Here is a 13,437-nt window from a genome sequence, read left to right as displayed (position 1 = left end):
TCAGTTATGGAGGTCATCATTACAGATCAGAGATGCACTAGACCAGCTCTGTGTGAAGCATTTCCATTCTTTCCTCATTCTCTTGAAGTCAGTTTGAGGAGACAAGTTGGTACCCCTATTCACTGGTCTGATGTCTGGACAGAACATGTTGCCATTGCACTGCCAGAGTGTGGGGGGTGATGGGCAGGGGACAAAGTAGGGTGGCATTTGGTACCCCACTTCAGACTGAACCTAGAAATTGCTAAGCTCAGCCTTCTGTCCACTGTTAAAAATGTGAACAGTAATAATCCACTCAAGAGGAATGTAGTCTCCATCCCACTTAAACAATTAATATACTAAGACTGCTCCACTGTGGAATATATTTCAGTGCCTCTGAAATTGAAGTTTTTTGGTAGGGAACTGGCCTATGGGTGTAGAAAGATGAGAGAGGTGTCCAAGCCTAAACCATGAAAAAGTGTGTGTTTTTCAAAACACACACTCTATCTCTCTCTCTGCCACTGGTTACCAACTCTGGTCTGGGATGAGCTGCTGTGGAAATTGGTGGAATCTAATTGACCAAAGATGCTATAGTTTGGGCACAACCTGCTAGCCCCCATACATTACTGTAATTAAACCTAAGAGAGTAAGAATGTTAAGAATACTATTTTATTTTATCTGCATGTTCCTGCATGAACTTTTAACTAAAACTGAAAGAACTTGCACATTCTTTCCACATTTACCCCACCTTCATTTCTTTCCCTTTCTCTATCATCTTCCTTGTGTTGGTGCTATAAGCCCTTTAAGGTGGGGACCTGTCTATCCTCTTTGTAAAGCATCATGTACATGGATGATGCTAAATTAAAGTTTCAATTTATTGATATAGTCCCTCCTACACACAGTTTGTATGCTGTGTTGTGATGATAGACATAACTACTTGTGCAAAGTGCTTAGAAAGAGAAAGGGTGTTTTGCTCTTGGTGGGAGGTGGTGCAAAAGGCAGGATGGGGTTGATTTATCACAGTGATTTTCAACCTTTTTCATCTCACAGCACACTGACACGGTACTCAAAGTGTCAAGGCACACCATCGGTTTTTTGACAATTGATAAGGTACACCATGCTGTTGGTGGGAGGCTCACATCCCCCAACAACCCTAGTAATAAATGACACTCCCCCAAACCCCCGCGGCACACCTGCAGACCATTTGCGGCACACCAGTGTGCCACAGCACAGTGATTGAAAATGGCTGATTTATCATGGTCTTCCCCTTTCCAGCCTGTTTTGCTGGGTGCCTTAGCATCCACTGTTGATAGGAATGGTGAGGAGGTCTGGACCAAAACACCTTTCTATGAATTTTCACAGGCTTCCACTAGTTCAGAATAATTTCTAAAATGTATTTCTTTGTTTTTTATTTTTAAGCTATGTGGTCACAAGCTCTGGGTTGCTACTCCCGGTGTTGCTACCACGACTCTACCCTCCTTTGTTTATGCTGTATGCCTTAGACAATGAACGAGAGGAAGATGTTTACTGGGAATGTGTTCTGCGTCTGAACAAACAACCAGATATAGCTCTGCTGAGCTTTCTGGGAGTGCAAAAGTAAGTATGCTTTAAAATGTTGAACAATATGAATTCCCACAGAAAAACTAAAGTCTAATATCTTTCTCCTTTTATCACATTATCTAACAGTACTTCTATCCTTTCTTTACTTTCGTGAGACTAATTGTGTACTCTCAGTAAGGAAACCTGGAGCTTCCTGAAGCCATAGGGAATAAAACAGATTTCAGAGATCTAAAGATTTCTTTTTGAAATGGATCAATAGTGTAATTGATTAGTATTACTCTCATAGTTCATGGGTTTGTTGTTTTTTTTGGCCCACCAACTGAGGTCTTCTGGGAGGCCTTTGCTCTATGCGTTTTTATCAGCTGAAGCTCAGTTAGCATGAGCAGGGCCTCCTCTCTCTGGGCCTTGGAACTTCCTGCCACAAAAGCAGTGTGTTGCCTGCTGCCTTTAGGAAAGTTGTTTTTTGTTTTTTTTTAATTTCTTTATTCTGTCAGGGTTTTAATGTTTGAGTAGAGGGGACCTTTGTAAATTGATGTTTTTAACAGTATGACTCATCTGGATTTTTTTTCAAATTCTGTTTTTCCGATTAGTTTTGTGTTGGACTTTTTCGTATTTTTGTTTATTAGCTGCATTCTGGTTTTGCAGAAGGTGAGACAAAAATGGATAAATAACAGAATTGGCCTTTGCTTTAAGCAGAAACAAAGTTCATTCTTTTAACTTAGATTCTTTATTTTGAATGATTCAAATATGTGAGAATTCATGTTTGCTTTGATCTATAAATTCCCCTTGTCTTTTTAGTTTTAAAAAAAGAGTTCTCCTTTTGATCAGAGTTCATATGGGTTCTGATCTCCCATATGCTCCATTCCATTTCCTAGGGATGTTTGGGAATTGGATGGAATGAGGGTCAAACTGATGTATGGAACCTATAGAACTGAAGAGGAAATTCCAGGGCTGTTGCAAAGGGGATACAAATATGATGGTAACTTTAAGCCATTTCTGCCCAACTTTCCATATACACCACAGGGACCAAATGTGTACACTTGTGGGCCATGCAAAAATGGGTTAACTACAGTCTACACTTAGTCTCTGCATCCTTATCTGTTCCATTGTGGAGATCTGTACAGAAGTTGGAACATATTTAGGTCAAAACACCTAGCTCTTGCTGGCCCAGCTCTGTCCCATCTGTGCGGAAGCGCCACATACAGCAGCTGCACAGAATTCCAGAAGTCAGGGAGTTATGGGGCAATTAAAGTCTAGAGATGACATTCATTGCTATTAGAGGAATTATAATAGCATGATAGATTTTTGATTTTTCACTAAGGATTTTAGTATTCCAAGTGGTGGCATCTCATTTTCTGCTGACTGTTTAGCAAGCCAATTTCTCCTCAGTCTTAAACCCCAATCTTTACAGCTTTATTTTCTACTTCTGTTATCTGCTGCAGGGACTACGTGGCACAGTCCCATCCAAAATGGAGAGGGCTGAGGCAGTAGTATGCCAGCAGTTGGGTGTGGTGGTACAGCAGGCCGGACTGTGTCCTACAAAAGAGATGCAGTTTGGGTGAGGAGAGACCAGGAGGCAATAGTAACTGGAGAAAATGCTATTGTTGTCCCCTTCGATGTACCATTTTATGGGAGGAAAAGCAGGAATAAAGAAATAAATATAAATTTAAACATATAACTGTATTTATGGTGATTCTTTTAGGAAATTTTGGCCAACAGCTGCATCTATCCTTGGTGAAAATAAAAAGGTATATTATTTCATTTACAGTATTCGTCACTTTGTGTGTGTGTGTATGTGCATGTGCGCGTGCTTGTGTATGTGTGTGTTTGAGAAGCTTTGGACCTAGTAAAGGATGACTGGGTGCATGTATGTGAATCAATGTATTGCTCATTTGGTCAGTTTTTTAAAAGCATCAGCGTTATGTTATTTTTGCAATAAACAGTTCTTCCAGTGAATGTCTAATTCCTATTTCCAGGTACATGTCTTCAAGAACATGTAATTTTCTCTGTTTTGTGGTTGATAAATGATACCTAGATTATTTGCTTTATCTGATACAATTTGACAAATCATTGGTTTTGATGAAAGTGCTGTCCTGCCTTTTGCAGTTTAGGCATTCATATTCAACAAACCGATTAAGGAATACTTCTCCATTAGAACAAAAGCCATTGGCTTGCCCTTTCCATGTTGAGGTTGGAAAAAACAGGTGGGCACTTGGTGCACACCAGCAGTTCCATGCCAAAGGAAGGTCACAGCATTCTCATGGAGCAGAGAAGCAGTGATGAAGGTTTCTGTGCAGTGCAGACCGTGTACCTTTAGACCAGCATAGCTCTATTATGTTACATTATCCTTTTGTGCCTGTACCAGTACCATTGATATGGGCAGGAAACTTATTCCATTACTATATTTTTCCTTGGGAAATTTTCCATTTCTAAAAATGGATTATTTCATAAACATAATACACAATATCAATCAAATTGGACAGATTTGAAGTTGTAATTAACTTTTTTTAGATGACTATAGTTCTCTTCTTCCTTTTTGTCTGTCTATCCAATACGAATTGGGGGAATCAGATTATAGCCACTGGCCACACTGCAGACTTCTGTATGCCTGCTGGACCCCCCCTCCCCCCAGTTAATCCCCACGTTTAGTGAAAGATGCAAACAAACTGCACCTTTTACTGAACATGTTAAGATTTGGGCAGGGCCAGTGAGTGTGATTTTGTTTCCCCTATTATTGAATTCATGGGTGGACCATGAGAAGAGGACTTAAGAAATATCTATATACCTAATGTGCAGCTCTTTGGGTGTGCTTAAGGTAGTATGTTATTACCTTCATTTTTTTAAAAAAGAATATTTACACTATACTGTACACATACTTACACTATGTAAGAAGTCTAGTGGATCGTCATATATTTAAACTATAACTATTTTTGTTGAAAAGCCATATAAATATTCTTAATACTTACAAGTACTCAAACAAAATCATTCCCAAGTGAAGCTTTGAATTATACCTAGACCAGATTACAAAGAAATGTAAATTTGGAGCTCTGCATTTGCCACACAACTTTCAATATTTGTTTTTATTTTCATTTTTATAATTTTTTATTTCTAACTTTTCGAGTTCTTATTTGTTAATTTTTAGTATTTTAAAATAAAATTAGAACTTTAAAAAAAAACACAGAAAAAAGAATTTAATACCTAATGGTTCAAGCCCCAGGTTATATATGAGCCCTTCTTGCACACTCACACATATGTACAATCCCATTGTTTCTCAAATTGTGGGTCGAGATGCACTAGGTGTATCGCAGGCCAATTTTAGGTGGGTCCTTATTCATTTCAATATTTTATTTTTAATATATTGGACTTCTTGCTACCATGGTATGTGATTGCATTTGGGGAAATGTTACAGATCTGCACTTTTAACGGGCTACTATATATATGCTTTTAACATTGATAGTCAATGGGGCTTACTCCTTCCTGAGTGAGTGTGGATAGGATTGCAGTCTTGTCAAAAAATTTTCCTGCTTGATGATGTCACTTCTTGCCATGACGTCACTTCCAGGATAATGACATCACTTCTGGTGGGCCCTGACTGTCATTCTAAAAAGTGGGTCCTAGTGCTAAAAAGTTTGGGAACCACTGTACTATGCCATTTTGCAATAATGTCCTGAGATTTTGGCGCTCCAAATGCAACTTAGACCTCAGTTGCATAGCAGGATGGGCAATGGTCTGTCACTGCATGTTTGTGTCGACTTATAAAGGTATTTGTATTAGCATACTGTTTCTTACTACATTAGACTATGCTTCAGACAATCATGGAACAGCAAAGGTTGTACACGCATGATGACAGTGCAGCAGAACACTTATGTATATTTGGCCGATGTTATGTTACAGTGTAATGTTGCTGTGTTCAGTGTTATAGTTTATTTTTCACATTTTTATACCACTCTTCCTCTAAGCAACTCAAGGTGGTGTACATTGTTCTTCCTTTTGGCCTCACAACAAATAGGTGAGGCTGAGAGAGAGCAATTGGCCCAAGGTCACCCAGGAAGCTTCAAGGCTAATCAGGGATTTTGAACCTGGATCTTCCAGGTCTAAGTCCAACTTCTCAACCACTACTAAACCATCCTGGCTCCTGAGAACAGTGGTTTTCATATAACAGTAATTAAGGGCGCAATCCTAATTCCCCGTTAAGAGTTTGCGCCTCTTGGGAGTCAGCTGGGCCGGTGCAGGAATGCGCGCCAGCCCATGGTGGCTACATCCAGCCTCTACGCCAACATGGGGAGGGACAATTGTGTCTGCCAAACTTGGCCGACACAGAGGACTGGGGAGGGCAGGGAGGAGGTGGGACAGAGGTGTTCCGGCGTACGGGGAGGCTGGGTGGAGAGCGTTCCAGGGGTCGTGCGGGGAGCGGGAGACAGGGCTGGGACCCAGCAATTATGCCGGATCCCAGCCCTGTTCCCCAAGCAGTGCAGAGTGGCTCAAAGCCGCTCCGTTCTCGGAAGGCCCCTTCATCCTCCTCCCAAAGTCCAATCCAAAAGGTCTAGAAACTCTCGGGGGGGGGAGGGGTGGAAATTGGCAGAAATTAGGGACAGTGTTTAAGATAGCAGAAATCCCCATTGGGTCCCAGCTAGTCTGTATCAGAAGTAGGGATCTCAATCCTAACTAGCACTGGAGCAGGCATTGACTTGTGCCAACCTAACCTGGGTGTTAAGATTGTGCTGTAAATAACTCAGTCACCTGCTTTTTAATGGATCAAACAGATATCACCAAACTGCAGTTTAAGTGCTTTTTTAATTTGGCATATAAGATCACTTGCAGTTCAATATAGAAAAACTAGCACACATTGCCCAAATCAGTTAGACATATTGTTTGCAGTTCTGATCAGGACAAATTGGAATCCCAATTTGAAGTCATCTCTCAAAATTTGAATGAATGCAGAAAATAAATCATCATAGTGCTCTACAACAGCCATTCTCAGTGTAAGCCATATGGCCCCTGAGAAACCCCTGCACATTTGAAGGGGGGCATAAACTTGGTGTTCAATAATAAATGATTTTATGTTTATCTGTGTTGTATTCTTATTTGATCGGGGGAGGGGCTACAACCTGAGAATAGCTCCTAAGGGGCCATAGCAAAAAAGGTTGAGAATGGCTGGTCTGAAAGATGAGATTTCTGGCAATAAAGCATTTGTATTTTTTTAAATTGGTGTATTTGTGTATGATTCCAGATTCAATAGACTTTCACTGTAGAATTTGATGGTACTGAGATTTTCCTTTTTGTATTTTAGGTATTGCCAAATACAAAAGATGACTGTTTTGCTTCAGCAGTGGAGTGTTTACAACAGATCAGGTAATCTTGATTTAGATTCTTTTGCTTTTTCAGTTGCATAGAAGTTAATAGAATCACTTAAGCTTGGTGATCTATGGATTGTGGTCTTAGTATTGGATTGTAGTGCTGAAACAATGTAAATGTTTAGCTTTGAATTTTGCTCCAGTATGCCTGTTATTCTGAACATAGCTGAATCAAAGATTGTAGACTACAGGTCCAACCTTGTTATACACAAATTTTTGGCTTTGATTCAACACGAATGGCCACTGAAAATGAGAAGGAATGTGCTGATTCCTGAAGAAGGGGAAAAATGCACCCCTTTAAAATGCTTTTCTTACTGTTGTAGGGATTTTTATCTCAACATGATGAGAAGGGCCCTTTAAATTAAAGGAAAACAGTCCTTTACCATAGTTAGAGAGAGGGCAGCCAGCTGACAATCCATCAGTTATTCTCTCTCCAAGCAACCCCTTCCCTTCCCACTGAACATGTGAAAGAAAGATAATCCTTTCTAAGCACCTGGAGAGAGACTGATCCTTGGATTGTCATCCAAATGACTCTATCTTAACATCACAAAGGTCAACAAGGCTGTTTTAAAATCACCTAGCAAAAGGACTTTGTTTTTTAAATGGATTTGCTCTAGTGCAATTTTTGCCATCCAGGTGAGTTCCAGGTGAGAACCCTCGGGAATAATGAGACTCAACCTGGACTTCTCATATTTTCTTTTAACAACTTTATCTCAGCATTTGTGGGTCTGTTGCTCCTATCAAGAAGTCAACTCTATTTCCTTCAGTGTGCTTCCTCCAACTACTTGGGAGAGAATCACATTGGACAATGAGGGTTAGTGAAATTGTCCTAGCAACTATTACCTCCCCTCTTGAAATCACTTTCCCTTACCAACTCAATGAAGTTGGCTAAACAAGAAGATAAGTTATCAGTCAAACAAAGATATGTAAACAGTGAAGTGTTTGGGATGGCAGGCTTTTTTCAAATGGCTGTTAGTTGTAAATAGAATAACATATATTGGTTGAAAGGACATTTTATGTACTGAATTGTATGTATTTTTTTTAAAATTTCCTATTTCATAGAACTTGATTGGCACAAACTGCACAGTAATAAAACTTGCAATGTCTTTGGATCTCTATTCAGAGGATTTTTTTCCCAAATGTATATTAATTAGGAAACCTTTATCTCACAGCTTTCAGAATTGCTAAAGACATCTCTTAAGAAGGAAAATCTCAGGATTTTTTTTAATGTTTTGTGCTTTTTTGTGCTATATTTTTCTTTCCTCTGCATTTCTCAGTCTCAGAACAATGCATATATTACTAGCTTTCACTGATTTGGTGCATTATCTAACATGCCCAAAATCATCAGGATTCAGGGTTGATTCAGTCTGCAGAGCAGAATATTGCACAGTGCTTAATGTCCATTTTTTTTGTTTCCCCTTCCTCAAATAGTACAACTTTTACTCCTACTGACAAGCTTAAGGTGATCCAGCAAACCTTTGAGGAGATATCACAGAATGTACTTGAAACTCTTCATGAAGACTTCCTTTGGTCCATGGATGATTTGTTTCCTGTTTTTCTGTACGTGGTACTTCGAGCCAGGTGGGCAACTTCTTAAATTTTAAAATGCAGCAAACTTTGTAATTCATGACCATGGTCAACTGCTCCAGGTTAATTGTCGAATCAAGCAGCGCTCTCTGTTTTGAATACAATTCAATCCTGGAGATGTTGGATAGAATAAATTGTTCATGTTTTCTAAGCTGCCTGAATATCATGTCTTGTGTCTGCTGCAGCACTTCAGCTACCCCAGGGAGATTCGGCTCTCTATATTGCCCCCTCTCACTTACCCCTCAGCAGAGCAGCACTTACCCCCTGCAGAGCAGCTTCCAACTTGCCTTGCCCTCTGTCATGCTGTTTACTGTCACCGTGGGGGTTGTTCATGGTTCCACCAACATAGCACCCCTCCTCTGCTAGTGCACCTCTTCTGACCCTCACCTTTTCTGTTGAGCTCTGTTCGCCTCACTCAGCCACCCTTTGGCTCAGATCTGAGGAGAAATATGCTGAACTCCAGACAAGAAATCAGGCTGGCAGATTGAGGCTGGCAGTGGGCGAGGCAAGTTGGAAGCTGCTCTATAGAGAGGCTGAGGGGGCAATCTGGAGAGCTGAGTTTCTCCAGGGCAGCTGAAGTCTTATTATTCCAATATGAAAAAATTTGACTTTCAAAATATTTCTTTTTCTTGTGAAAGAATTAATCAATCATGTTTTCTTTTATGGCAGGATAAGGAATTTAGGGTCTGAAGTACATTTGATTGAGGACCTCATGGATCCATATCTCCAGCATGGGGAGCAAGGCATTATGTTCACTACTCTGAAGGCAAGCCTTAAAATAAATGCATACTTGAAAATGTGAATTGTCACCTCACATCCTTTATACAACAATGTGTACAAGTAAAGCTGGATGAAATTTCATCCAAACTTCTTGTCATCATGAATTGCAAATGCAAGGTCCAATAGACTTTATTCAGTATTTGCTTTGCTTTTTTAAAGTGGCCTAGTCTCTAACTCGAAAATTTGAATCGAGTCAGATGCCCTTGTTAAAGTAACCCACTCACTAAAAATTATAGCAGCATGCTGACATTTTTCAAACTTGAAAACAGTATCTTCAGTTTGCTAGTATTATGGACAGGGAAATACATTTCTTACGACCCAATCCTAAGGAGTGCCTACAGCACTGAATATTGCAATCCACTGCCATAAATTCTCTTATGGTGCCACAGAAGGCCAGCTTCTGTCATACACTGTGGGACTGCCAGTGCAAACAGCCAGAAGCCCTGCACACAGGCCAGCAGCCCATCCAGGTCACACCAGAGTAGGTAAGGTGAGGGCAGGAGGGGGTGGATCTCAGTGGTGGCAGTGCATGCTGGTGTCCTATCCCCCTTTCCTGACCCAGACCTGCCTCCTGAGTCTCCTTAGATTTGCACCAACTAAATAGCTGGTGTAGGTCCAATAAAACTCATTGGCAGTTGGGTAGCCTACCAAGAGCTAAGTAAAAAAGTTTTATTTCTCCAGGGCCACCTGTTTGCTCCACCCACAGTATGCAACTTGCACTCTGGCAGCATGGCTGCATAGCATAAACTGATAGGGGGTAGGAGTGAGTCATTAGTCTTGTGTTCTGGTCCCTTTTTCTTGATTGTATCAAATGGCTTTCACACAATGCTGTTTATCAGAGCAGAGCTTATCAAGCAAAACCTCTGCACACCACTGATTACCCAAAGGCTAACAATATTTGGGGGAGGGAAAGGGCTTCTATTTTTTTTCTCCTGTTTTCACAGAAATGAATGGCTTTTTAAACAAAATCTGATTTTTATTTGTGCACAGGCATGCTATTACCAGATTCAACATGAGAAGCTTACCTAAACTATTCACCTTAACACGGAAGACTTCTGAAGTGAGTTTTATCCTTCTTCCCTGACATGGCAATCAAAGAATACCAGAGAGAATACCATCGTGCTATGGATACTATTCCTAGATCACCTTCAAGGACAGCAAACCAAAGCCCTACAACAAACTGACAAGAGAAAAGACAGAAGAAGCAAAAGACTTTGCAGGACAGCCAGGTTTAAGTGGCAAGATTCACTTGTTCTTTCCAAAATGGTCTGACACAGTATCTACATGAAATTGCATATAGGCAGAGTCTGAGGATGAACTGCTGGCTTACCTTGAGGGAGCTGTCAACTTTGCACTTTTGAAGGACAGAAATGCACTATAGAACCACTTGGTGTCTTTCTCAACTGCCTAGGTTAGTGTCTCACTAAGAGAAAGGTTGTTGTAAGTCAGCTACTGCACATCTCACTCTAAAAAGGTGTGTGGGTTCCTTCATGTAATTAGGGTTTGAGGTAGCAGCCACAGGTGCTGCTTTGGAAGGTGATCAAAATGTTGTGGATTTGTTATTTTTAGAGTGGTAAGAATGTATGAACTGACACTTTTTTTTTGCTAACTGTTTAACTTCAGGGCACTGGCCATTGTGAACTTCAGCACTGAATTTGGTATTGAAAATGTTTACAGAACTCATGGTTTTCATGCTTCCTCGCTTTGGTGACCCAAGATGCAAAATGAACAAAATATACAAGTTACTAATGGAGCAGTTCCTTGTGTGAAGCCAAGGTCATAGAAGCATGGGAATGTAATTTGAATAAATGTGTGCTAGGTCAAATTATGAATTGACTTGAGATACTAGGCTCCTGCTTATGTCTTTTGGAAAGAGGAACATCTTTTAAATGCTGTTTTTGTCAAAGTATTGTAAACAAACACAAAATGTTCCTATCATCATTTTTGTGTGTTGTCTAGTGAACTTTTCTTGGTTAATATGGATATTGTTAACTGACATCTTGGATAAACAGGTGCTGTTTACTATGTTTGTCACAGATGGGTAGGAGGTATGGAATATATTATCTTGGCTAAAATTAACTTGAGTTAGTATAGCCAATGCAAATCACTTCTGGATATTTGAATCATGGCTTGTGTGTAGCTCCTTTATTTAAAAAATATTGATGGGAGTTTTGACTGTAAATGGAGCAGTTTTCATAATTAAAAATGTTGCTAATTCTGTGATTCTTTTGTGGAAATTAATTCAGATCTCATCTTGATAGTTTTCTAATTTGTATGAATGGTTTCTTTTATAAAAAGGGCGTTCATTAATTCTGTTGCAGTTTAATGTTTTACAGAATGTGTCAGTTTAACTCTCCTTAGAAAGACAGCACTTCCTGATTTAGAAAAACTTACTGATCTAAATAACTTATTTCAATAACTTATTGTACAAATTAATATTAGACAGGTTGATTGATTTTGGTAGAACTTTGCTCTAATGCTGCTGTCTCTAGAAAATATTCCATTTTTGTTTTTAGATACATGTGACAGTTTAATAGCAGGAAGCTAAGTGATAAGTGTTTATATGGAATGTGTACAAAAATTTTGCATTATTATTTGATTCTACCAAAGTAGGATCATTGGAAAGGAAAGACTGGTCCAATATCTCTGATAAACATCAAGTCCAACAAGTCTTACATGCCTGACAAAATATATCTGCACAATTCTCAATAAAAATTTTTTTCCAGAATTATGTAAAAATAAATGCAAACTCTTTAACAAAGATATTGAAAGCCACATGGAAAAGAAAAGCAGAACATGATCTAAAATATATTGAAAAGGGGGGTTATATTTACACATATAAATTCACCCCTTTTACCCCTGTTAGCAAGGATGGGAAGTCAGGTGAATTGAGACCAAGTTGCAAAAACGTGTTTTTTGCAGACTCATGTACACTCAAGTCAGATGTGTCAATAACTTCAGCACTGACTCGAGTCTGAGGCCACTGAGTCAGAAATGAGTCCCTATGGATGCAGACTCAAGTGTGTCTGGGTGTGCTTACTTACTTTTTTGTGGCATGAAAGGCCTTCACTCAGACCGGGTGGCATGAAAGAGTCTTCATTCAGACCGGGTGAGCAGCAGGGAAGTTCCAGCCTCATCAAAGATAGGATCTCAAAACACATAGACGAACAGGCCTTGCTGAGGGAGAGTCAGCATGGCTTCTGTAAGGGTAAGTCTTGCCTCACCAACCTTATAGAATTCTTTGAAAAGGTCAACAGGCATGTGGAAGTGGGAGAACCCGTGGACATTATATATCTGGACTTTCAGAAGGCGTTTGACACGGTCCCTCACCAAAGGCTACTGAAAAAACTCCACAGTCAGGGAATTAGAGGACAGGTCCTCTCGTGGATTGAGAACTGGTTGGAGGCCAGGAAGCAGAGTGGGTGTCAATGGGCAATTTTCACAATGGAGAGAGGTGAAAAGCGGTGTGCCCCAAGGATCTGTCCTGGGACCGGTGCTTTTCAACCTCTTCATAAATGACCTGGAGACAGGGTTGAGCAGTGAAGTGGCTAAGTTTGCAGACGACACCAAACCTTTCCGAGTGGTAAAGACCAGAAGTGGTTGTGAGCAGCTCCAGAAGGATCTCTCCAGACTGGCAGAATGGGCAGCAAAATGGCAGATGCGCTTCAATGTCAGTAAGTGTAAAGTCATGCACATTGGGGCAAAAAATCAAAACTTCACGTATAGGCTGATGGGTTCTGAGCTGTCTGTGACAGATCAGGAGAGAGATCTTGGGGTGGTGGTGGACAGGTCGATGAAAGTGTCGACCCAATGTGCGGTGGCAGTGAAGAAGGCCAATTCTATGCTTGGGATCATTAGGAAAGGTATTGAGAACAAAACGGCTAATATTATAATGCCGTTGTACAAATCTATGGTAAAGTCACACCTGGAATATTGTGTCCAGTTCTGGTCGCCGCATCTCAAAAAAGACATAGTGGAAATGGAAAAGGTGCAAAAGAGAGCGACTAAGATGATTACGGGGCTGGGGCACCTTCCTTATGAGGAAACGCTACAGCGTTTGGGCCTCTTCAGCCTAGAAAAGAGACGCTTGAGGGGGGACATGATTGAGACATACAAAATTATGCAGGGAATGGACAGAGTGGATAGGGAGATGCTCTTTACACTCTCACATAATACCAGA

General features: G+C 40.3%; 1 protein-coding gene across 2 annotated transcripts in view; it reads left to right on the top strand.

Annotated features, from left to right (window-relative positions):
* ALS2 (alsin Rho guanine nucleotide exchange factor ALS2) overlaps positions 1 to 10,653 on the top strand; it is a 66,522-nt gene extending 55,869 nt beyond the window's left edge. For both annotated transcript variants that reach the window (XM_066622261.1, XM_066622342.1), the window contains 6 exons: positions 1,396 to 1,572; positions 3,239 to 3,284; positions 6,827 to 6,888; positions 8,322 to 8,471; positions 9,147 to 9,243; positions 10,248 to 10,653. In XM_066622261.1, coding sequence (XP_066478358.1) covers positions 1,396 to 1,572; positions 3,239 to 3,284; positions 6,827 to 6,888; positions 8,322 to 8,471; positions 9,147 to 9,243; positions 10,248 to 10,286 — 571 coding nt within the window. In that variant the 3' untranslated portion in view covers positions 10,287 to 10,653. The remainder of the gene's footprint in view (positions 1 to 1,395; positions 1,573 to 3,238; positions 3,285 to 6,826; positions 6,889 to 8,321; positions 8,472 to 9,146; positions 9,244 to 10,247) is intronic.
* Positions 10,654 to 13,437: the final 2,784 nt, after the last annotated feature.

The sequence above is a fragment of the Tiliqua scincoides genome, chromosome 1, assembly GCF_035046505.1.
Source record: "Tiliqua scincoides isolate rTilSci1 chromosome 1, rTilSci1.hap2, whole genome shotgun sequence".
Classification (NCBI taxonomy): Eukaryota; Metazoa; Chordata; class Lepidosauria; order Squamata; family Scincidae; genus Tiliqua; species Tiliqua scincoides.
This window is presented reverse-complemented; position numbering and strand designations above follow the sequence as displayed.